Source organism: Gopherus evgoodei, chromosome 1, assembly GCF_007399415.2.
Source record: "Gopherus evgoodei ecotype Sinaloan lineage chromosome 1, rGopEvg1_v1.p, whole genome shotgun sequence".
In the NCBI taxonomy this organism is placed as follows: Eukaryota; Metazoa; Chordata; order Testudines; family Testudinidae; genus Gopherus; species Gopherus evgoodei.
This window is the reverse complement of record NC_044322.1, coordinates 95,068,751-95,088,533: the sequence shown is the minus strand read 5'-3', so window position 1 is coordinate 95,088,533 and position 19,783 is coordinate 95,068,751. Positions and strand designations below refer to the sequence as shown.

Sequence of the window (19,783 nt, the reverse complement as noted above, 5' to 3'; positions counted from 1 at the left end):
GTTGGGAGGCTGTCTGTAAGTGAGGACTGGTCTGTCTCCCAAGATCTGTGAGAATGAGGGATCATCTTTCAGGATAGGTTGTAGATCTTTGATGATGCGCTGGAGAGGTTTTACCTGGGGGCTGAAGGTGACGGCTAGTGGCGTTCTGTTACTTTCTTTGTTGGGCCTGTCCTGTAGTAGGTGACTTCTGGGTACTCTTCTGGCTCTGTCAATCTGTTTCTTCACTTCAGCAGGTGGGTATTGTAGTTTTAAGAATGCTTGATAGACATCTTGTAGGTGTTTGTCTCTGTCTGAGGGGTTGGAGCAAATGTGGTTGTATCTGAGAGCTTGGCTGTAGACAGTGGATCGTGTGGTGTGCCCTGGATTGAAGCTGAAGGCATGTAGGTAAGTACAGTGGTCAGTAGGTTTCCAGTATAGGGTGGTGGTTGTGACCATCGCTTATTAGCACAGTAGTGTCTAGGAAATGGACCGCTTGTGTGGACTGATCTAGGCTGAGGTTGATGTTGGGATAGAAATTGTTGAAATCATGGTGGAATTCCTCAAGGGCTTCTTTTCTATGGGTCCATATGATAAGATTAGAGGTAGAGTGCACCATAACACTAATACATATCACTGATACATGAGTTGCTTCCCAGATCTCCTTCAGTTTGTCAACTACAAACATTTGTGAGCAGAGCACCATGGGCTGGATACATTACCGGGGTAATACTCCTCTGGACCCTGCCTGCCTCCCAGTGCTGCCTCTGCTCCGACTCCATGCTAGTTACCACTGCTCCACTTGGACAGCTTTTCTAATCACTGAGTCCCAGTTCCGATTCCATCCATAGACCTGCAGCTGCCTTGTCTGGGTCTGCTCTACTCACTGCTTCTTTTTTTTTTCTCCCTGAAGTTGCTAGACTTTATTCTCAGGCTACATTTGACTCCGCCTTTTGATTTCCCCAGTCTCTTAATTTCACACTGTTGTAAGCTGCCAAATTTGCTCTCAGGTAGCTGCTGCTGTGTACATTATGTGCTAGCTCTGTCTCATGATCTCTTGCCCAAGTGGTTCCATATTGGAACTACCTGTTGCCATATATTACACACATACAAAATATGGAGATACACCTAGCTCATAGAGCTGGAAGGGACCCTGAAAGGTCATTGAGTCCAGCCCCCTGCCTTCACTAGCAGGACCAAGTACTGATTTTGCCCCAGCTCCCTAAGTGGCTCCCTCAAGGATTGAATTCACAACCCTGAGTTTAGCAAGCCAATGCTCAAACCACTGAGCTATCACCCCTTCCAAGGCCATGATCTATTAATTTCCAGGTAAATAGGGGAAGAGGTGGAGGGGGAGTTGATCCTACCTTCTTCCTGGCTCTGCTTCCATTAAGGCAAATCACGGATACTAGCTCCTTAAGGTCTTAAAATGGGTGTGAATCTCATCTGCTGGCCCAGGCCACTGACCTACATCCTACTCCTGCTCCCCCACTGTGGCTCTTAAGATCATTCAGGAGGGGGAAGGGTCTCCCCAGTGATCCTGCAGGGGATATATTCATCTGTGATCCTAAAAGCAATAGTTGAACATTTTCTTATTTAACCTACATGATAGACAAGAATGTGGATGATAAGCTGCCAGCCATGTGATATGCTGCTAGCATTTTACCAACAGGCTCACACGATTTTCTCCCATATCTTATAATGATTGTGTACCAAGGAAGCATGTATTTGCAGACAGGAAGGGTGAGGGACTAGGAAAGCTTTCCACTTGGTTTCTCATTTAAAAAAAAACACTTCTCCAAACCATAACCAAAGAAGGATGCAGAGTCACTTGGCAAACAAACTTGTAGTAAGTACATTTGCTGGAAATGTTTATACTTTGTTCCTGTAAAATATAGTGACTGTACTGATATGATAGCACACAGAGTCAGCTTGCACAGACCGAAGTGGGGGAGGAGAGTGAAGATCTCTGGAAGATTTTTTGGAAAATACCTGCCATATGATGCATTCCTAAAGCAAAAAATTACTCTTTAGAACAGGGGTGGGCAACCTTTTTGAACCACATCTGGGTATGGAAATTGTATGACGGCCATGAATGCTCATTAAATTGGGGGTTGGGGTGTGGGAGGGGGTGAGGGCTCCAGCTGGGGGTGCGGAGGAGTAGTTCAGGGTGTGGGAGGAGGCTCTGGGCTGGGGCAGGAGGTTGGGGTGTGGGGGGTGCAGCTCTGGCTGGGGGTGCAGGCTCTGGGTGGGGCTGGAGATGAGGGGTTGAGGGTACAGGATGGTGCTCCAAGCTGGGACCAAGAGATTTGGAGGGTGGGAGGGAGATCAGGGCTGGGGCAGGGGATTAGGGCATGGGAGGGGGTTAGGGGTGCATTCTCTGGGTGGTACTTACCTCAAGCAGTTCTTGGAAGCAGTGGCATGTCTCCCTGCCAGCTTCTACGCGGAGGTGTGGCCAGGCAGCTCCATACACTGCCCTGTCCACAGGTGCTGCCCCTGCAGCTCCCATTGGCTGTGGTTCTTGGTCAATAGGAGCTGCGGAGGCAACGCTTGGGGTGGGGGCAGTGGAGCGGGGCAAGCCCATGACCCCATTCCCCAGCCAGAGTGCCGGAGTAGGGAAATGCCTGGACCCTGCTCTCCAGCGGGAGCTCAAGGGCCAGATTAAAATGTCTGAAGGGCTGAATGCAGCCCCTGGGCTGTAGTTTGCCCATCCTGGCTTTAGAAGTATTTTATGAGCCCTTGAACAACTGTGGGATTAAGAGGTCATTCTCTAGGGAGAGAGCTGAGCAGGGGAGTAGAGCCCTGCAGCGGACTGGAATCCTGTGGGTCCTGCAGGATCTGCTGCCATAATAGAGGGAATGGATAAAATATACTTTGTTGTGGGTGAGCAGAGGCAACTAGTGGGAGGAACACAAAGGGGGGGGGGCACCAGGTAAGGGAGGGGACACGTAATCCCCACTACGTGACTCTTCCCTGTCCCGCCCCCAGCCCAGGGCACCCGCACTCTCCCTGTCCCCTCTTCCCCATTCCACATTACCTGGGCCGGGGGCTCTGGCCTCCTGCTGCGCTGGCCTGGCTCCCCAAGCTGTTCAGCTGGTCTTCTGGCAGCCAGGCTCTGGAGCTACTAGTGGATGCTGCCCGGTGCAGCACAGCAGCTACCTGGGAGGGCACCAGACTGTGACAGCCACAAGCCCCCCGCCCCTCAAAGCTCAGCTTCTGGTGACAGTGGCCGAGCAACTCAGAGCCCCCTGCCCTTCCCGGCATGCTCAGAGTCAGCTCCTGTCCCCAGAAGCTGAGCCTGGGCAGGGAGAGGGCTGCTCCTGTTGCTGCTCCCTGCCTTGCCGAGGCTTATCTTCTGGGGTTGGGAGCCGACTCTGAGCATGCCAGGGAGGGCTCTGGCTTGCTCGGCCACTGTCCCTTAGAAGCTGAGCCCAGGGCAGCCGTTGCGCTTCACCGGGCAGCATGGCCGGAAGAGGTAGGGCAGGGTTTCTCAAACAGAGGTTGCTGCGTGTGTAGGGAAAGCCCCTGGTGGGCCGGGCTGGTGTGTTTACCTGCCCCGTCCACAGGTCTGGCCGATGCGGCTCCCACTGGCCGGGGATTGCTGCTCTGGGCCAATGGGAGCTGCTGAAAGCAGCGTGGGCTGAGGGACATACCAGCCACTGCTTCCAGCAGCTCCCATTGGCCCGGAGCAGCGATTCGTGGTCAGTGGGAGCTGTGATCGGCCGGACCTGCGGACAGGGCAGGTAAACACACTGGCCCGCCAGGGGCTTTCCCTACACAAGCGGTGACCCCTGCTTGAGAAACCCTGATGTAGGGTGACCAGACAGCAAATGTGAAAAATCGGGACAGGGTGGGGGTTAATAGGAGCCTATATAAGAAAAAGACACACAAACTGGGACTGTCCCAATTTGCACACCCAATCCCTCTTTGGGCGGGATTGGATGTGCAAAAAAACAGACAGTGGTAATTTTGTGGGAAACCACGTCTCTCATCAGTTTGTCATAAATAGACTTTCAGCAATGTAAAGCAAGTTTTTCTTATTTTTTAATAAAGTTTTTAATACTTAAATTATAGTGAGGGATAGAAAGATTACATGTCTATTAGAACAGGAGTTGAAAATTTTTTTTACATGGTTTAAGCAAGATTTGTTTTGTTCTTTTATTGGTAAAAGTTGATTCTGAATTCCGTTTATAATATATTAAACAACCTGTTTTTTTGGTTTTAGTTTTTAGTAGCATGGGGAAATTTGTCTCCCTTGTGGGATTTGTGGGATCTATGGTTTTGCAGGTGGGAGTGGGATAAAAATGCAGGAAACAATGCAGGAGCAGGTGGGAGTGGTACTGGGGAACGGAACAGGAGTGGGATAAAAAAATAGTCCCACACAGGGCTCTACAAGGGAGCATCTACTCCTTCCAGTCTGCTCTCCTGCAGCCCACCTAGATATCTGAGTGGCTGATTGGGAGTTGCACTGTTCCAGACAGCATTAGCTGCCTCTTTATGCTTTTGAAGTTGCTGCTGCACAGATAAGAAAGAAGGCAGTCAATGGAAGGACAACATGGCAGCTATGTGTAGTTGCTAGACTCTGCAGCCCTAAAAACCACACTGAGGGGAATGGTCACGCCCAAGGAGCCTAGTAGTAGAGCTGAGCAAATAATGGATTATTCTGTCCAAACCCAAATGATTTTTTTTTGTTTTTTCTTGCTGAAATGAAAAAAAATTCATTTTGGGTCAAATGAAACATTTTGTTTAAGCCAAAACAACTCTTTTGGTGCTTTGTTTCAGGTTGTTTTCAAGTAGCTTTCACTTCTTCTTAGCTAACTTTTGAAAACAAATGCCATTTCAAAACGGATAAGTCAAACCATTGCCTTGTGAAACAAACTGTTTCAACTTTTTTGAATGTTTGTTTTCCAGCTGAAACTGTTCATAGAAAAATGCAGGGTTTTTTTGTTTTTGATTTTTTTTTTTGTGGGGGGAGGCAAATTTACTTTTTGCTGAATTTTTTTTTGTCCAGGTCTACCCAATGGAGTGCACAGAATCATATTTTGAACACCTGCACCATCTAGTGGGAGTGGTGTCTCATTTTGGCTTCTTAAATAGATGAAGTTTATTTTGTAGGCAGAGTTTGGAATACCACTACCTTTTACCCCTCAGTTAGACCCCCTTCATGTACATGAGTATCCATATCCTTGTGGCCATGAGTAATGCAGAGACTTTGTTACAGAAGAGGTGTGTTACACTGCTGTCGCATGGCTAGCAGATCCAGAACACAGTCCTTTAATTGTTGTCAAATTACAAAGGAGGATGCTTAACTGTAAAATCATTAATTTTTGTGTAAATTAAATGCAAACAACTGAGGCATTAGAGAAAATATTATGTAACTAGGATACGAGAGGCTATTTCATAGCAACAGAGCAGGGCTGGCCTTATGTTTTGCGGAGCCCAAAGATGCTGGAAGGAGGTAAAATCAGACCATAAATTGCGTCTCCCTCTGAACCCATTGTCAATTATGGTGTTAGCTCGTTTGTAATGTCCTTTGAGATCTTCATATATATATAAGAGCGTGGTGGTGGTAGTAGTGTGTGTTGTTCTTTTAATTAATTATACTCTTTCTTCCCCCACCTTATGCCACATCTGGAATTTAAAATAGAGCTGACCTGTACATTGCAAGGCTCCAAACAGGTCTTTGTTTTGCTTGTCTTTTTGGCCAGCCTTTTAGCTGAGAAGGTGCTTATGTCCCTATGAAGGATGAATCTGACTGGTAGGTCAATTAAATAACATGTTAAAATGGGGTCAGTGAGTCACTTTTCACTATTTTTGGTGTGTGGGTTGTTCTCCTATTTCTGCTGCATACAGGGTATTGAAGTAGTTTTCATTCTGTCTTATTATAATGTCACTTTTGGAGAAAGGAAAAGCAGTCTACAAATAGGAGAGCATTCTGGAACATCTCCATCTGGGAAAGGAAATACAGAACTCCTAAGTTCACATTTCCTTTGGAAATATAAATCAGTATTCACCACTTTGAACAAATGTACTGTGTAACCAAATATAAATCTTAGACATGTCTTGTATCTGATTGTCAGCTGTAGAAGAATAGGCTCATGTGAAATAAGATACCATATTTTAGTTGATTTCCTTTGAATATGAAAATATCAACAGTTATGCATGTTGGTGTCATTGATTTCTCTAGAACAATATGGAATATTTAAAAAAATTGGAAGCATGTGGGGAAAACCTCATAGCAGGCCTTCCAGATGGGAAGAATAACTGTACTTAACTATAAGGTGTGGGTGGATTTAGCTGTTGAAATCCATTGGTTTGAACTAGCTAAATCTTAATGATTCATCTTTTCAAAAATTAGGAGCTAGAAGTTAAAACTCCAAGAGAAGACCTTATGGGTCTTCATGGAAAATGTTGCTACATAATATAAATAATAGATCTATTTTCTGATATAAAATAGTACACCCTAATGAACAAAAGCAATGATTTATCAGGAGACTTTGACACAGCAGAAGAATCAATAATACAGAACGTTGAGCTTAGCATGCTATTAAGAGAGCCAACCATCTCCCCCCCAAAAAAGAACCAACAAAAACAAATTAAAGGTGCAAGGGTGTTTTAGTGGTATCCGGCTAATACCTCAGACCAATATTATGTTTTCTTTACAAAAATTCTACACACTTAAAATATAGGCACAGAAGTAAAATTAACTTATTACTAGAAGATTATTGGAAATGGTACTTAGTACTCTCATAGTGATTTGTTATTTTCACCATTGCATATGCTAAGGAGCAAACATACATTTAGGCAAGCAGTGTAAGTTGGGTAGAGTGAGAATTGCATGAAATTATTTCAGTGCTTAAGAGCTCTGCTGGATCAGGACCTTCAATGTTAGTTCCAGACATTCTAATGTTTGGGTGTGATAGAGTGTTGCTCAACCTCATATACACTACAAAGATGTGATAGAGCCAGGAACAGTACCCAGCTCTCTTGTGTTCTATTCCAGTGCCTTAGCCACACGAGAACATCCCTGTCCTTCTTGCAACCCTCTGCCTCATTCACTGTCCATCTTATCCACTGACTGAAGTTGGAGTCCAGTAGACCAGAAAGCATGTGATTGTGTAATTAGACAAACCCATACACATAATTGGCTGAATTAAGGTTTTGAGTGCTTGACTTTGCAATCTTAATGTTTTTTAAACAAATGTTTTTGAATAACTAATATTTAAACCAAAATGAGTTTAAGTTATGAACCCAGAACCTTTACATGAGTTACACAGACGTCTACCACTGAGCTAATGGAGTACCTGGTAGTAGGCTATTATCCTCTAGGTAAACCAGTCACAAGAAGATGTGACACACTATACCAGTGGTTTAAACAACTATTTGCTAGCCAGTACATAAGAACTGCCATACTGGGTCAGACAAAAGGCCCATCCAGCCCAGTATCCTGTCTTCTGAAAGTGGCTAGTGCCAGTGCCCCGGAGGGAATGAACAGAGCATGTAATCATCCAGTGATGCATCCCCTGTTGCCCATTCCCAGCTTCTGGCACTATACCTCCTTATCCTGGCTAAGAGCCGTTGATGGACTTATCCTCCATGAATTTATCTAGTTCTTTTTTGAACCCTGTTATAGTCTTGGCCTTCACAGTATCCTCTGGCAAGGAATTCCACAGGTTGACTGTGCATTCTGTGAAAAAATACTTCCTTTTGTTTGTTTTAAACCTGTAACCTATTCATTTCATTTGGTGGCCCTAGTGGAACACTGGGAGTCAGGATTCCTGGGTTCTATTCCTGGCTGCAGAGATGATGGTAGTATAATGGTTACAGACATCTCTGCCAAACAAATAAGTGTGGCAATTCCATTCTGAAAGACAGTATAACTGTGAATGAGAACTGGGTCTGCTCTACGGATAGGATTCAATTTCCAGTTCTGGAACTTCTCAGGTCTACCATTTGTAAAATGGGGGAAAGATACTTGCCTGTCTTCTACTTTAGAAAGAAGACACCTTGCTCAATGATACGGCCATGAAGTTTATTAATACCAGTAAGTGGAAGAGCTAGGACTAGAACTCATTGTTTCTTCTTGGCCCCTCACCCAGCTGTCTAAAGATTACTAAAGAATCAAAGAGCTTGCATAGCCAGTTTAGTATTTTATTCTATAACTAAATGCTATAAAATAAGTGAGCAATAGTAAAGCTATTTCTCTGTCCCTGCCCACAGTCACTATGTTAATAATAATGATGATACATAGAGGCTCTGGCATAGGTACTGGAACTAGGAGTGCAGCCACACCCTCTGGCTTAAAGTAGTAATAATAACCCAAATACATGATTTCCACCTTCAGCACCACAACTGTAAAAATTGTCCCAGCACCACTGGGCTCTGGAAGACACTCTGGCAATTTTCGTTACTTTTGGAATAATGGTGGATTCATATTTTACAATATAGCACTATGTGCAAAGCTCTTCCAAGCAGATTTCTTGTTTTCTTCAGAGTATCATGATGTTAAGCAATTTTATAAAACAAAATGCTTCATTATTTTTGCATATCTATTTTTCTCTGCACGTAATATGACACCTTGGAGGTGCTTGCCCTGGCTGATTAAAATTAGATTTCCTAAATGTCAGTTCAAATTATTGTTGCCATCTCATTTTAATAAGAACATGTTGCTCGAAGCTGTTAATTACATATCAGTATTATTATAAACTACTAATAAGCAAAAGCTTATTGGGATTTGTACATACATTGTTTAAAAAATTCATACATATTCATATCATATTTATTATGTCAGTCAATGATTAAATGGTTCAAAGCAGTAGAATTTTAAATCACAAATGTGATTGATTATATTGAAAATAACATTCCTAACAATTATTATAATAATGAAAGTTTATAGTTACTTAAAGGAAAGCGTTCTTTTTGCAAAAAAAAGTCAAGAAAAAATAAGCATTACAATCCATAAACAATTATTCAGAAAGAAGATAATAGATTTTTAAGTAGTGCACTTGAGTTTCTATAGCTTTTTTTCCATCTTTGGTTAATTTTAGCTATATTATAACACGAGTAAAAGGTTTCTCACTGATTCAGATAATTAGTACCTGATTTTTTGCCGTTCTGAGGACTGTCTGATAAAATATGTACAAAGAGATATAAATGTTCCATTGATCTTACTGGGAGCTTTGCCTACACCAGGGCTGCAACTTCAAGCCCATAATTATTTCTTCTTCTTCTTCTTCATCATCATCATCAGTCATTTTGATAATCAACTTTACCTTTATGGATTTCTTCTATTCAAAGCAGGTAAATACTCTGAAGGCAGAGTAGATGTATAAAGTCATAGGTACTCATGATGGGCCAAATTTTGGTTCCACTGAGGTCTACAACAAAACTCCTGACGTCAATAAGACCAGGAATTGGCCTGAATGACCCACAAGCCATGAATGCCTCCTACTAGTGTTTCTTGCAACTCTCACAGAGGAATTTGCAAGGTTGCCTCTGGCCTGGATTTCTTTCCTGATTGCATGAAATTACTACTGGTGATCTTTTTTTAGTACCATCCCCCACCACACACTGGATTATGGTGGACCTACTCCACCTTGTTCATGTGCCCCAGTCATCCTGCAGAGCCCAGCTTCAGCAAGTTCCTTTGCCCTTGTCCTCATGGGAAAGAAGGGGCATCATTGTTGGTAGCTGAGTAGTTCTATTACGCGAATTCTAGAAAGGACTTTATTGTTTAGTGCCTCAAAGTTTAACTAGTACTACAAATATTTTAAACCAAATGCTTCTCCATATGCTGTTCTATACACAGAAAAAACAACAACGCCTTCACTCAGTGGTTGAGCAGCCTACGTATACTTTTTTACAAATCAATAGATGACGTACAATACATCTCTCTCTCTCTCTCTCTCTAACTCACCTTCTACAATATCCTGCCCCAATCCTGGAAACACATACATAACTGCTTAGCTCTAAGCCTGTCAGTAGTTCCATTACACTCATGTACTTATAGTGAAGAATACACACAAGTGCTCCATTGGATCAGGTCCCTAATTATTTTAAGAAGTTCTGAAAACTGTCAGAGATCCTGTCATTATAACTTACCCCCTCCTGCCAGCAATATATTTAGTTTCACATAGACCTCCTCCATTTCTAATTTCTATTAGGTAGTCTAGTCCACCTCTGCCAACAGAAGTTTGTTACCGAAAGTATATTTGCCAGAATTCTGTCCTGTATGGAGTGTTGCTGGGGGGGTTTTTGTTATTTTTTTTGAACGTCTTACATAGTGGAATTACCTTTTTCCTCAGGAAATGAATGCATGTTAATGTCAGGAAATTATTTCCAATGTTTATTCTATATTTTCCTTTTGTTAAATTTATACCCTTGTTTCTAGTTATACCCTGTTGTACAAACCAAAACCATTCTCTTCCTCCTTAGGCTCACATCTTGAAATTCTGAGTTATTTGTAAATGTTACTTAATCACCCTGTACTAATGTAGTTCTTCATGCACTGTCTTAGTTCTAGTAAAATTACCTCTACTTACCTTCTAGTCTGAAGATGGTAAAATGAGGTCTGCAATGAAAAGCACCCAGTGCATTTCCTGCACAGTTCATCCAAAGACCCTGGAAAACCCAAGTGGCAGTGATAACTGATGTTGCTCTGCTAGTTACTTTCCACTCATTTGATGCAGTGGCAGCAATAACAGCTCCTATTCCACCAAAACAAAATATAAAAGCTAAAATTTGTATCCCTAACATGCTTCTTGACTTTCACTGTATGCTGGACAATTAGCACTGTCACTGTGTGGTACAGTGGAATGTACTTCAGTCATCTGGGTAAGCAATAGATACAACATAAGCAAATTACACTTGAACAAGTGTTGCAGAAAGTTAATATGGGGACAAGACATTTTTCATGCTTGCTTGACTTGAAGACCAGGCACCATAGACATTTAGAAAGAAACAAAAAGTGTGATTTTTTTTCTTTTAGATAATTAGTGGTAGATGTTACAAATCAATACATTAACTTTAATTTTAAAAATGAACTTAATTTTTTCATATATTTTCTCACTTCTGGTATTCCAGTTAATGCTTAATTTTTAGTTAATTGGAAACTTAACAATCCTAGAAAAAAGTGCAGAGTCCATTGAACGCTAAAATGACATCCTGTATCACAGTTCTAACAATGAGGATGAGTAAAGTTAGACAGGAAGAATCCAATTCCTCCTCACTGTCAGATAATACATTAATAGGCTATGTGCCATAAGGATAGTATACCTTTAAAAATTATGCTTATTCTTCTCCATTAGAATGCTAATAGAATACATGAGACTATTTAAATATGTCTTCACTGAATAGATCCCCAGGGATAAATATTATGTTACTGATCTACGTAGGCCATACAAAATTACTAGGTTTTCCCCTTTTCTTAGGGACTGTATTGATCCATGCAGGGGCTTGAGAGAACCAGTGAAGATGTATCTTCAGGACCTGAGATGTCTTTTTTTCCCAAAGCAACAAGCTATTCTACGTTAATCGTTGTCCATTCTTTAGTGAAGTAGTCATTATAGAAGCTGAAGGCACAGGTGCTGCCTCACTAGTTTCCATATTTATCTAACTACTCGGTTATCACGAGTAAGAGGTGTTGCATTTACTGTTTATAATTAAGCTGAACTTAAAACAATTAGAAATGCCTTCCTACCCCTTTTCACAGCCAGATGACAACTTACTGGAGCCCAGTCCTGTAAACACTTAGGGCCAGATCCACAAAGAGATTACGTGTCTAACTCAGGGGTTGGCAACCTCTGACACGTGGCTCGCCAGGGTAAGCACCCTGGCGGGCTGGGCCAGTTTGTTTACCTGCCACGTTGGCAGGTTCAGCTGATCGCGGCTCCCACTGGCCGTGGTTTGCTGTCCCAGGCCAATGGGGGCTGCGGGAATTGTTATGGCCCGAGGGATGTGCTGGCTTTCCGCCACTCCATTGGCCTGGGATGGTGAACTGTGGCCAGTGGGAGCCGCGATCGGCCAAACCGCCGATGCAGCAGGTAAACAAACTGGCCCGGCCCCCCAGGGTGCTTACCCTGGTGAGCCGCGTGCCAGAGGTTGCCAACCCCTGGTCTAACTGCTCATTTGGGTGCCTAAATCCACCATTTATGCAATACTAACATTCTCAAAATCACTGCTCAGCTGCCGCCTGACCCCAGAGATGCCCAAGTCCCAAAGGTGTAAAAGTTTCTGCGAGTAGGCAAGTGCAAAGCCACCTAAGTGCTGATACTGCCCTACATCTAACAAAGGCTTAGCGCCTTCACTAAAGATGAAGCCCCTGCCGCCCAAAGAGAGATTCTCAAACTAGGTGTTCCCTCGCTCCTCTTTCCTGTGGGGTCCAATCCCACAGGCATTCTCAACGCACACCTAAAATATGATATTTGTCACAAAAGAGAGCTGGGGGCAATTGTGTGTATCTGGTGGCCTACTGGGTAAGGCACTCACCTGGGACATGTCTCTAGGTATCTACATGGAGAACAAATATTTAATAATGTGCTCTTCAATCTAGCAGAGAGAAGTATAGCATCATCCACTGGCTGGAAGTTGAAGCTAGACAAATTCAGATTAGAAATAAGATGTAAATTTTTAACACTGAGGATACTTAACCATTAGAACAATTTCCCATCACTGACCATTTTAAAATCAAGACTGGATGTTTTCTAAAAGATCTGCTCTAGTTCAAACAAGAATTATTTTGGGGAAGTCCTACGACCTGTCTTATAGAGGAGGTCACAGTAGGAGATCACAATGGGCCCTTCTGGACTTGGAATCTATGAATGTAGATGGCCCAAATTCAAATCCCTGATCTGCCTAATTTGGAGCAGGGACTTTTATCCACATCTTCCACCTCCCAATCAGTGCCCTAACCCACTAGACTATTGAGTGTTTTGGGGCTAGGTCTCTTTCAGTCTCTCCCATATCCCATGTGAATACCCTAACCGCTGGACTAGAGTAATTTTTTCTCTCTCTCTGGCCTAATGAATATTTAAGTATTTATACTAAGTAAAATAGCTCCAACAGGAGAGAGAGACCGCCCAGCCTACAATACCCAGTAGCCTGGTGGCGTGGGCACTCACCTGGGGGTGGTGGGAGATGTGAATTCAAGTCTCTGCTCCAAAACAGGCAGATCAGGGACTTGAAACCACATCTCCCACCCTTCAGGGGAGTGCTCTGACCACTGGATTATTGACTATAATTAGGGCCTTCTCTAGCTTTTCATGAGAGAGGTCTAGGTTTTGCCTGCTAGGGCATGGGCTATCTCAGCAGCTGACCTGGCTTTGGTGCCCAACTCTCAGCCATGAACCTTCTCCTGGAATCCTGAGCAGAGGGAAGCACCTCCCTTTGGCATGTCAGTCAGGCGCCTAGAGGACCAGACCAGTGGGAGCTAGATACCTAAATACATCCTGCCCCTTTTCTCTGTACTTCACTCCTGGCGAATTTAGGCAGCTCCTTGCTCAGCTGACTGGCTTCTGAGGACCTTTCCTTAGGTGCCTAACTCTCTCCATGCATCCTGGGTGCCTAATTCAGGGCTGAGGATTCTTCTTGGTGGCAGGGTGCCTTGGGGTTAGGTGTTACCTAAATAAATCTTTGTGGATCTAGCCCTTTCTGCTGAGTGCAATGCTTACTGACTGATGAAATTCACTGCAGGCCTGCACAGGTCTTATGTTCTATTTAAATCTCGAACTGCATCCTAAGGGCTTAAATGGAACTTAATTGGTTCATAAGCTTTGATGTTGATCCTCTATTTAATGGTGATTTTTACCCTGTTGTAAGTAATTTCACTGAGTTCATGGTTACAAGCACTGTGTCCTGTGTTAAGTGTTTGTGGGAAGTGGTAAGAAATAAACAATCCTATTTTGCACTTTCATTTCTGTTACCAGATTTGCCCGTTCCATTCGGATACACTCATTTATTAGGGTTACTTTTTTGGAGGGGGGTGTCCATAATTCTGTCAATATACTGCTTGTGTCACTTGTGTTCTCATATGGAGCTCTACTTTTGCAGGTTCCCTCCCCATGGAGTTATCCTGCAGGGCCTAGGTTCCCCAGGGCTGGGTTCTTCCAGCCCCAGAATCAGACAAAAACACACACATATTAACAGAGCGCGTCTGAGAGGACAGTGTTAATCTGCACTCCCAAGCTGACCCCTTATATGTCCCTGGACTCAGTAGGTTGGGTCAATCAGCATTTCCAAGCTGTCACCCTCATATGCCCTGGGCACCGTGCCGGAATAGAGTATGCCTGAGCAGGCTGGGTCAAGCAGCATTTCCAAGCTGCCACTTCCAAGCTGTTTTGGTAGTAACCCACTTAATTAGCAAACCTGACAGGATTTTTGGGCTCTGCAAGGATCTTTAGTATAGGTATGAGGAGCATTGCTGCAGAGCAAATGAAGAAGCCAAAAAAACATCTACGAGGGGGGAGAGAGAGAGAGAAGCAACCATCTTAACCATGGAAGTTATTTATTGCAAGATAATAACAAAACAGGTATAATATTAAATCTAACTTAAATTTGATTATAAAAGTCAGGTTTAGAAAACTATAACTGACCACACAAGTCAGGGTCAGAAGGCTATACCGAGAGAGAGAGCTGGGTTCTCACCACTCTGTGAAGCTTGAATCGATTGGGATTCCCAGTGGTGGTGGTAGCAGAGGGTCTGGAGTGCTGGAGACAGGCAGAGCCCTCAGCTTGATCAGTCAGGAGATGAAGTCCCAATGGAACTGATGCAGATGTTGGAGCCAGGCATCAGAGCATTTACTTGAGCATGTGTAGGGGTTTGTATAGGGAAACAATGGTTCAAGGGAGAGCACTAGATTTGTTTATGGGTAAACTGATAGCTCAAGGGATTATGCCAAAGTTGTTTTGTTCAGGGTAGACAATAGGAACTGATCATTCCTGGCTATGGGCAGTGTTCCTTGGAGGGAGCTCACAATGCAATTAGGCAGCCTCAGAATTTTGGATACCAATAAAGGGTTTATTACTAGAATTGGTCTGATAACTACTGAGCTGGGTGTGTGCAGGTGTGGGTTCATTAACAACTGGAGCAGAGATATCCCATCATGCAATGCTTCCCTGTTTTTCTGGTCCCAGAGTTCCATGTGGTTCTTGCCTTGGACTCTCTGTTCACCAGTCTATATGCCAATGGGGATGCCTACCTGTCCCATCTCTGATGCAAATGAGACTAGGGGAGTTTCCTTAATCCTGTCACCCTTGTCCGGAGCAGTTTAGGTGTGTTTCTCTCTCTCTGCCTTTTCATTGCTTTTGGTAAGTCTTTCTTTTGAACAGCTTTGGTTTCAAGCAGAGGCAGGGAAGGAGGGGGCGGGGGGAAGGAAGGTCTTTTGTGAGTCAGACAGGCTGGGTACTACACCCTGGTTCCCCAAGAACATAGAGCTGATAGGTAACATTACTGAAGTTAAGCTCGGAGGAAAAAGTTAATCAGTCACTTAAGAAGTTCAAGGCAGAGTTAAAAGTTAATCTGTTAACATCTTGGAAAATGCTGGTGTTTGTCTTCTTTGTAATTGAACAGACATAACTGTTGGAAGAGAACTTTGTCCTGGTAGCTTCAAGGCCAGCTCTAGGTTTTTTGGCACCCCAAGCAAAAAATTTTTTGGCTGCCCCCCTATCCCAGCCCTGGGCTCCCCCTGCCCACCAGTGCCCCCCCGCCGCCCCAGCACTGGGCTCTCCCCCCCCCACACCCCCTGCCGCCCCAACACTAGGCTCCCCGCCCCCAAACGTGGGATCTGCTACCAGAACACGGTGGCTGAGCCCTGGCTCAGCCGCGATTCTGTTCCCCATGTGGGTGGAGCTGCTGGGCAGCATGGAGCGGCAGTACTTCCAGGTGGCGGTACAGCTGTGGGTGGCACAGAGAACGTGGCCCCCTCTCTGGGCTTTGCGGCGCTGCTGATGGCCGAGATGGATCAGTTCATGCCCACCACCCTCACCCCCGACATGCTGGCAGCTGAGGACGTGGAGAGCCACCTGGACCTGCTGCTGACCTTCAGCCTCACCGCGCCCTGGCCCAGCCCCAGCAGGCGAGAAGGCGAGGATCTCCAGCTGCAGGGCTACCTGCTCAGCACCGACGAGCCCAGCCAGCCACTCACCTCCTCACACACTCCAGGAGCCCCTCTCGCTGCCGCAGCCCAGCCTCGGCTCCAGGGGATCCCACTTCCCTCCCTCCCCAGCTCCTCACACAGTCCGGGAGCCCCTCTCGCCGCCGCAGCCCGGGCCCTGGAGTTGAGCCCAGGCTGTGGCAGTGAGAGGGGTGCCCAGAGTGTGTGAGGAACTGGGGACGGAGGGGGAGCCAAGCCCAGGCTGCAGCGGTGAGAGGGGCTCCCGGAGTGTGTGAGGAGCTGGGGAGGGAGGGAAGCGGGGCCTGGGATGGAGGGAGGGAGGAGGGGTCCTGCTGCTGCTGCCACTCTGAGTCTCCCCAGGGTGGGGCGGCATTTCACTGCTTGAATGGGCTGTGCATGGTGCTGCCGGGCTGTGCAGGGGGCACAGATCCTGGCTCTCGCGCTGACAGGGCAAGTGGCTTTTTGCCACTCCAAGCAAAAAAAAAAAGGGGGGGGGTTGCTGCCCCTTAAAAAGTGCTGCCCCAAGCACATGCTTGGAGGGCTGGTGCCTAGAGCCAGCCCTGGGTAGCTTATTGAATTTCCAAACAAAAAGGGAAGAAAACATCAGAGCATGGATCCTGGTCTGTATTACACTATTGATCTAAAACTTCAAATAGACAAATCATTAATCACATGAAATATGTAATCCTATGGAACTTAATTGAAAATCATGTGAACAACATGAAATACTGCTATTGCTACCAGCATGCTCTTATAAAAGCATACCAATGCAAATTCCTAAAATATAGTTGGCAACTGAAGTTGTTTTGCAGAAATCTATTAAAGTTTATATGGGCAAGTAATAGCCTGACTTTTATATTTTGTATATTGATATAAATTAATCTCTTCAACCTAAAATGAAGAATTCAATAAAGACGTACTATTAACTCTGACATTTCTGCTGTAGTAATGTTTGCCTGGGTGGATTTAAACAATTTTCGTGCAAAAATGGCTAAATTCAGATAAAACTGACTACTCTGGTGGTCATGTCTATACATGATAAAATCAATGTAACTATATTAGGATTGTTAAATGAGTACATTAAAAAAACCTATATAACCAATTACTATTCCCTGGAGTATTACATTTATCACATTATTCAAAGATACAGTCAATAAAAAATAAAAACAACCCATATGCATTTTCCCAGCATTTGTTGGATACCAATGCTTTTATTGTTGCTATCATATCTATTTTGTCTGTGAAGTGCTCTGTAAATTTATGGCACTAGATAAGCAGGGCATGCACAAGGTGGGGCAAGCAGGGGCATGGCCCTCCATAAACATGGGGGACACAGAACTCCTCCCAGCCCCGGGAGCTGTGGGGTAGAGGAAGGACAAGTGACTTCCTGCTGGGCCAGGGCTGGGGGAAGGAAGAGCGAGCTCCTGCCGGGATGGGGTGGGGAAGAGCATGCCCTCCCCAAAGAGGTCAAAGTTAATTTCTGCTCACACCCCTAATGATTATTAGTACCACACAATATTCTGTGTGGTACAGATAATCAGACTGATAAAGAACAAGCAGGTAATTTTATCTTGAGGGTTATCTTTAGGTTTATTTTTAACTATGCTTGTTCACGTTAGTAAAAAAAGAACTTAAGAAATATCACCAGGCACACTTGAAATGGGCCTGAGAACATACTGATTAAATCAACTCATTGTGCAAAAAAGGTGTCCACTGACTGGGCCAATCATGGAAACCATGAATTATAATCTATTTTTAAATGCATATATATCTTCATTCTGCTTTGAATTTCTCTTTAGCTTGCATTCATACTCACGTTCTTTTAAACACACAAATAAAATCATCCAAGAACCAAACCAATCTCTCAGATAAGAGCGTTTAAATACACTTGGTGTCATCTGGAGTTGGACATGCATGTTTCTTGACAGAATTTAACTTAATTTTTTATATTTATTTAGGTTTTTTTAAAATACACTCAAATCATGCTCTGGGCACAAGCACACAAAAGTGCAACATTATACAATCATTGTCTAAATAACGGAAACCTCTCAGATCTTCTGGAGGTCTCCAAAACCAGAACTTTCCCACTGATGCCCATCCTCTTCTTTCCTTCACTTTTAGGAAAAGCCTGGAAAGACAATAACTGGACCTTGCAGCCTAACGTGAAATTCAATAAAATCAGACGTGGACAAGGGAAAGCAGAAAATGTATTCCGCTGAGGAGCCCTCAATGAAAATGCTCTGTGTCCAGCTCTCTCAAGCCAGAGAGCTGTTAGATCAAGGACTTCACGTCCTCTTAATGGCTTTGGTTATGGTACAGTGAGAAATGACTCTGAGGTGACCCAGACCTCAAACCATTTAAGGCTTTATAGTCTAGGATAAAACCAACACCTTAAATTGCCCTGGAAATGAATCAGAAACAGTGGCAGATTACGAGGCTTCGTATGCTGTTTATGCAAAACACCCTATAACAAATGGGCTGGCACATTCTGCATAAGAAAAGGTTGTGAGTAAAGGCAACAGCCCCATGCAGAATGCATTGCAGCAGCCTCATCTCAAGGTGACAAAGGCCAGGAGCACTGGGGCAAGGTCTGTATACAAAAGAAAAATCTGAAACTTTCTCAATGTGCAAATTGTGGCCACTGTTCCTACCTGAGCCTCGTGAAGTAACTGTGGCTCCAACAGGATCTGCAAATTGCAAAGCTGATTAACAGAAGGTGGTCAGACTCCCTCAATAGAAGGAGCTGACAACTCTGCTTTTTCTTCCTTTTGGTTCCCATAACCTACCAGCCTAATGTGTCTCTTCTGGATTGAGTTTACACCAGTGCAATCTCACCCAAACCCCAGTCCCTGCTCTTGATGACATTGATCAGCTTAGCCATCCCCTGGGTGTGACGTAATAGACACAGAGGCATAAGCAGTAACAATAGTGGGTATGTTGCAGTCCATGCCCCCTTACTATGCCCACTTGTGTCTCACACACTAATTGCCCTACTGTCTCTGTAATATTGGTTTCTTTATTCACAATTAAGAAAGAGCTACACCTCATGGATTTTCACTTCTGCTAAATGGTTCTTTTTAGATGTAAGGCAGCAGCAAAACAGTGAGCATGACTCATCATTTTTATAAACAGATTAAGGAGCTTATTTCTTTTTGTTCTTGCTGCCAGGAATGATCCTTCCCACAGTTCTGTATCCTCCTGGCACTGTCAGATCTGTGAGCCATCGCTTTCTTTCTGACATTTTCTGAACAATGTTAACAATCCTGATCTTCTGCTCCCTTGCATACAGTGTGGGCACCAAATCAGAGAGATCAGAAAGTGACTAAGTAAAAATATTTTCCAGATAGATTATTGTACAACCCTCTGGATAATGCTGCACTAAAGCCATTATTATTTTGCACACACATTCTGGTATTCCTCTAATGTGGCTTTAAACTGATGTAGAGTGGGCACCGAAGGAAGAGGCCTTTTAATTTACATAGCTGTAACCAGATGTCATTTTAATCTCCTTTTTCATATCCATAGGTACAGTTCAAAAAATTCACACATACGTAAGATATGCTCTTTGCAAAGAAGTAGTATTTGGTCTGAACATCCTTTCTGGTACTTGTAATTGTTCCCATATACTTCAAGTCAATTAGTTCAGTCTTAAAAGAAAATATTCTTCCCAGGCATATTCCCAGCTATTTGATTCATAT

The 19,783-nt window shown here is 44.0% G+C and overlaps 1 protein-coding gene across 1 annotated transcript in view; it reads right to left on the bottom strand.

The window, feature by feature from the left end:
* The window catches only part of CLDN10 (claudin 10), a 108,300-nt gene extending 97,569 nt beyond the window's left edge, over positions 1-10,731 (bottom strand). The window contains exon 1 of the mRNA XM_030545354.1: positions 10,518-10,731. Within this exon, the coding sequence (XP_030401214.1) occupies positions 10,518-10,731 (214 nt within the window). The remainder of the gene's footprint in view (positions 1-10,517) is intronic.
* Positions 10,732-19,783: the final 9,052 nt, after the last annotated feature.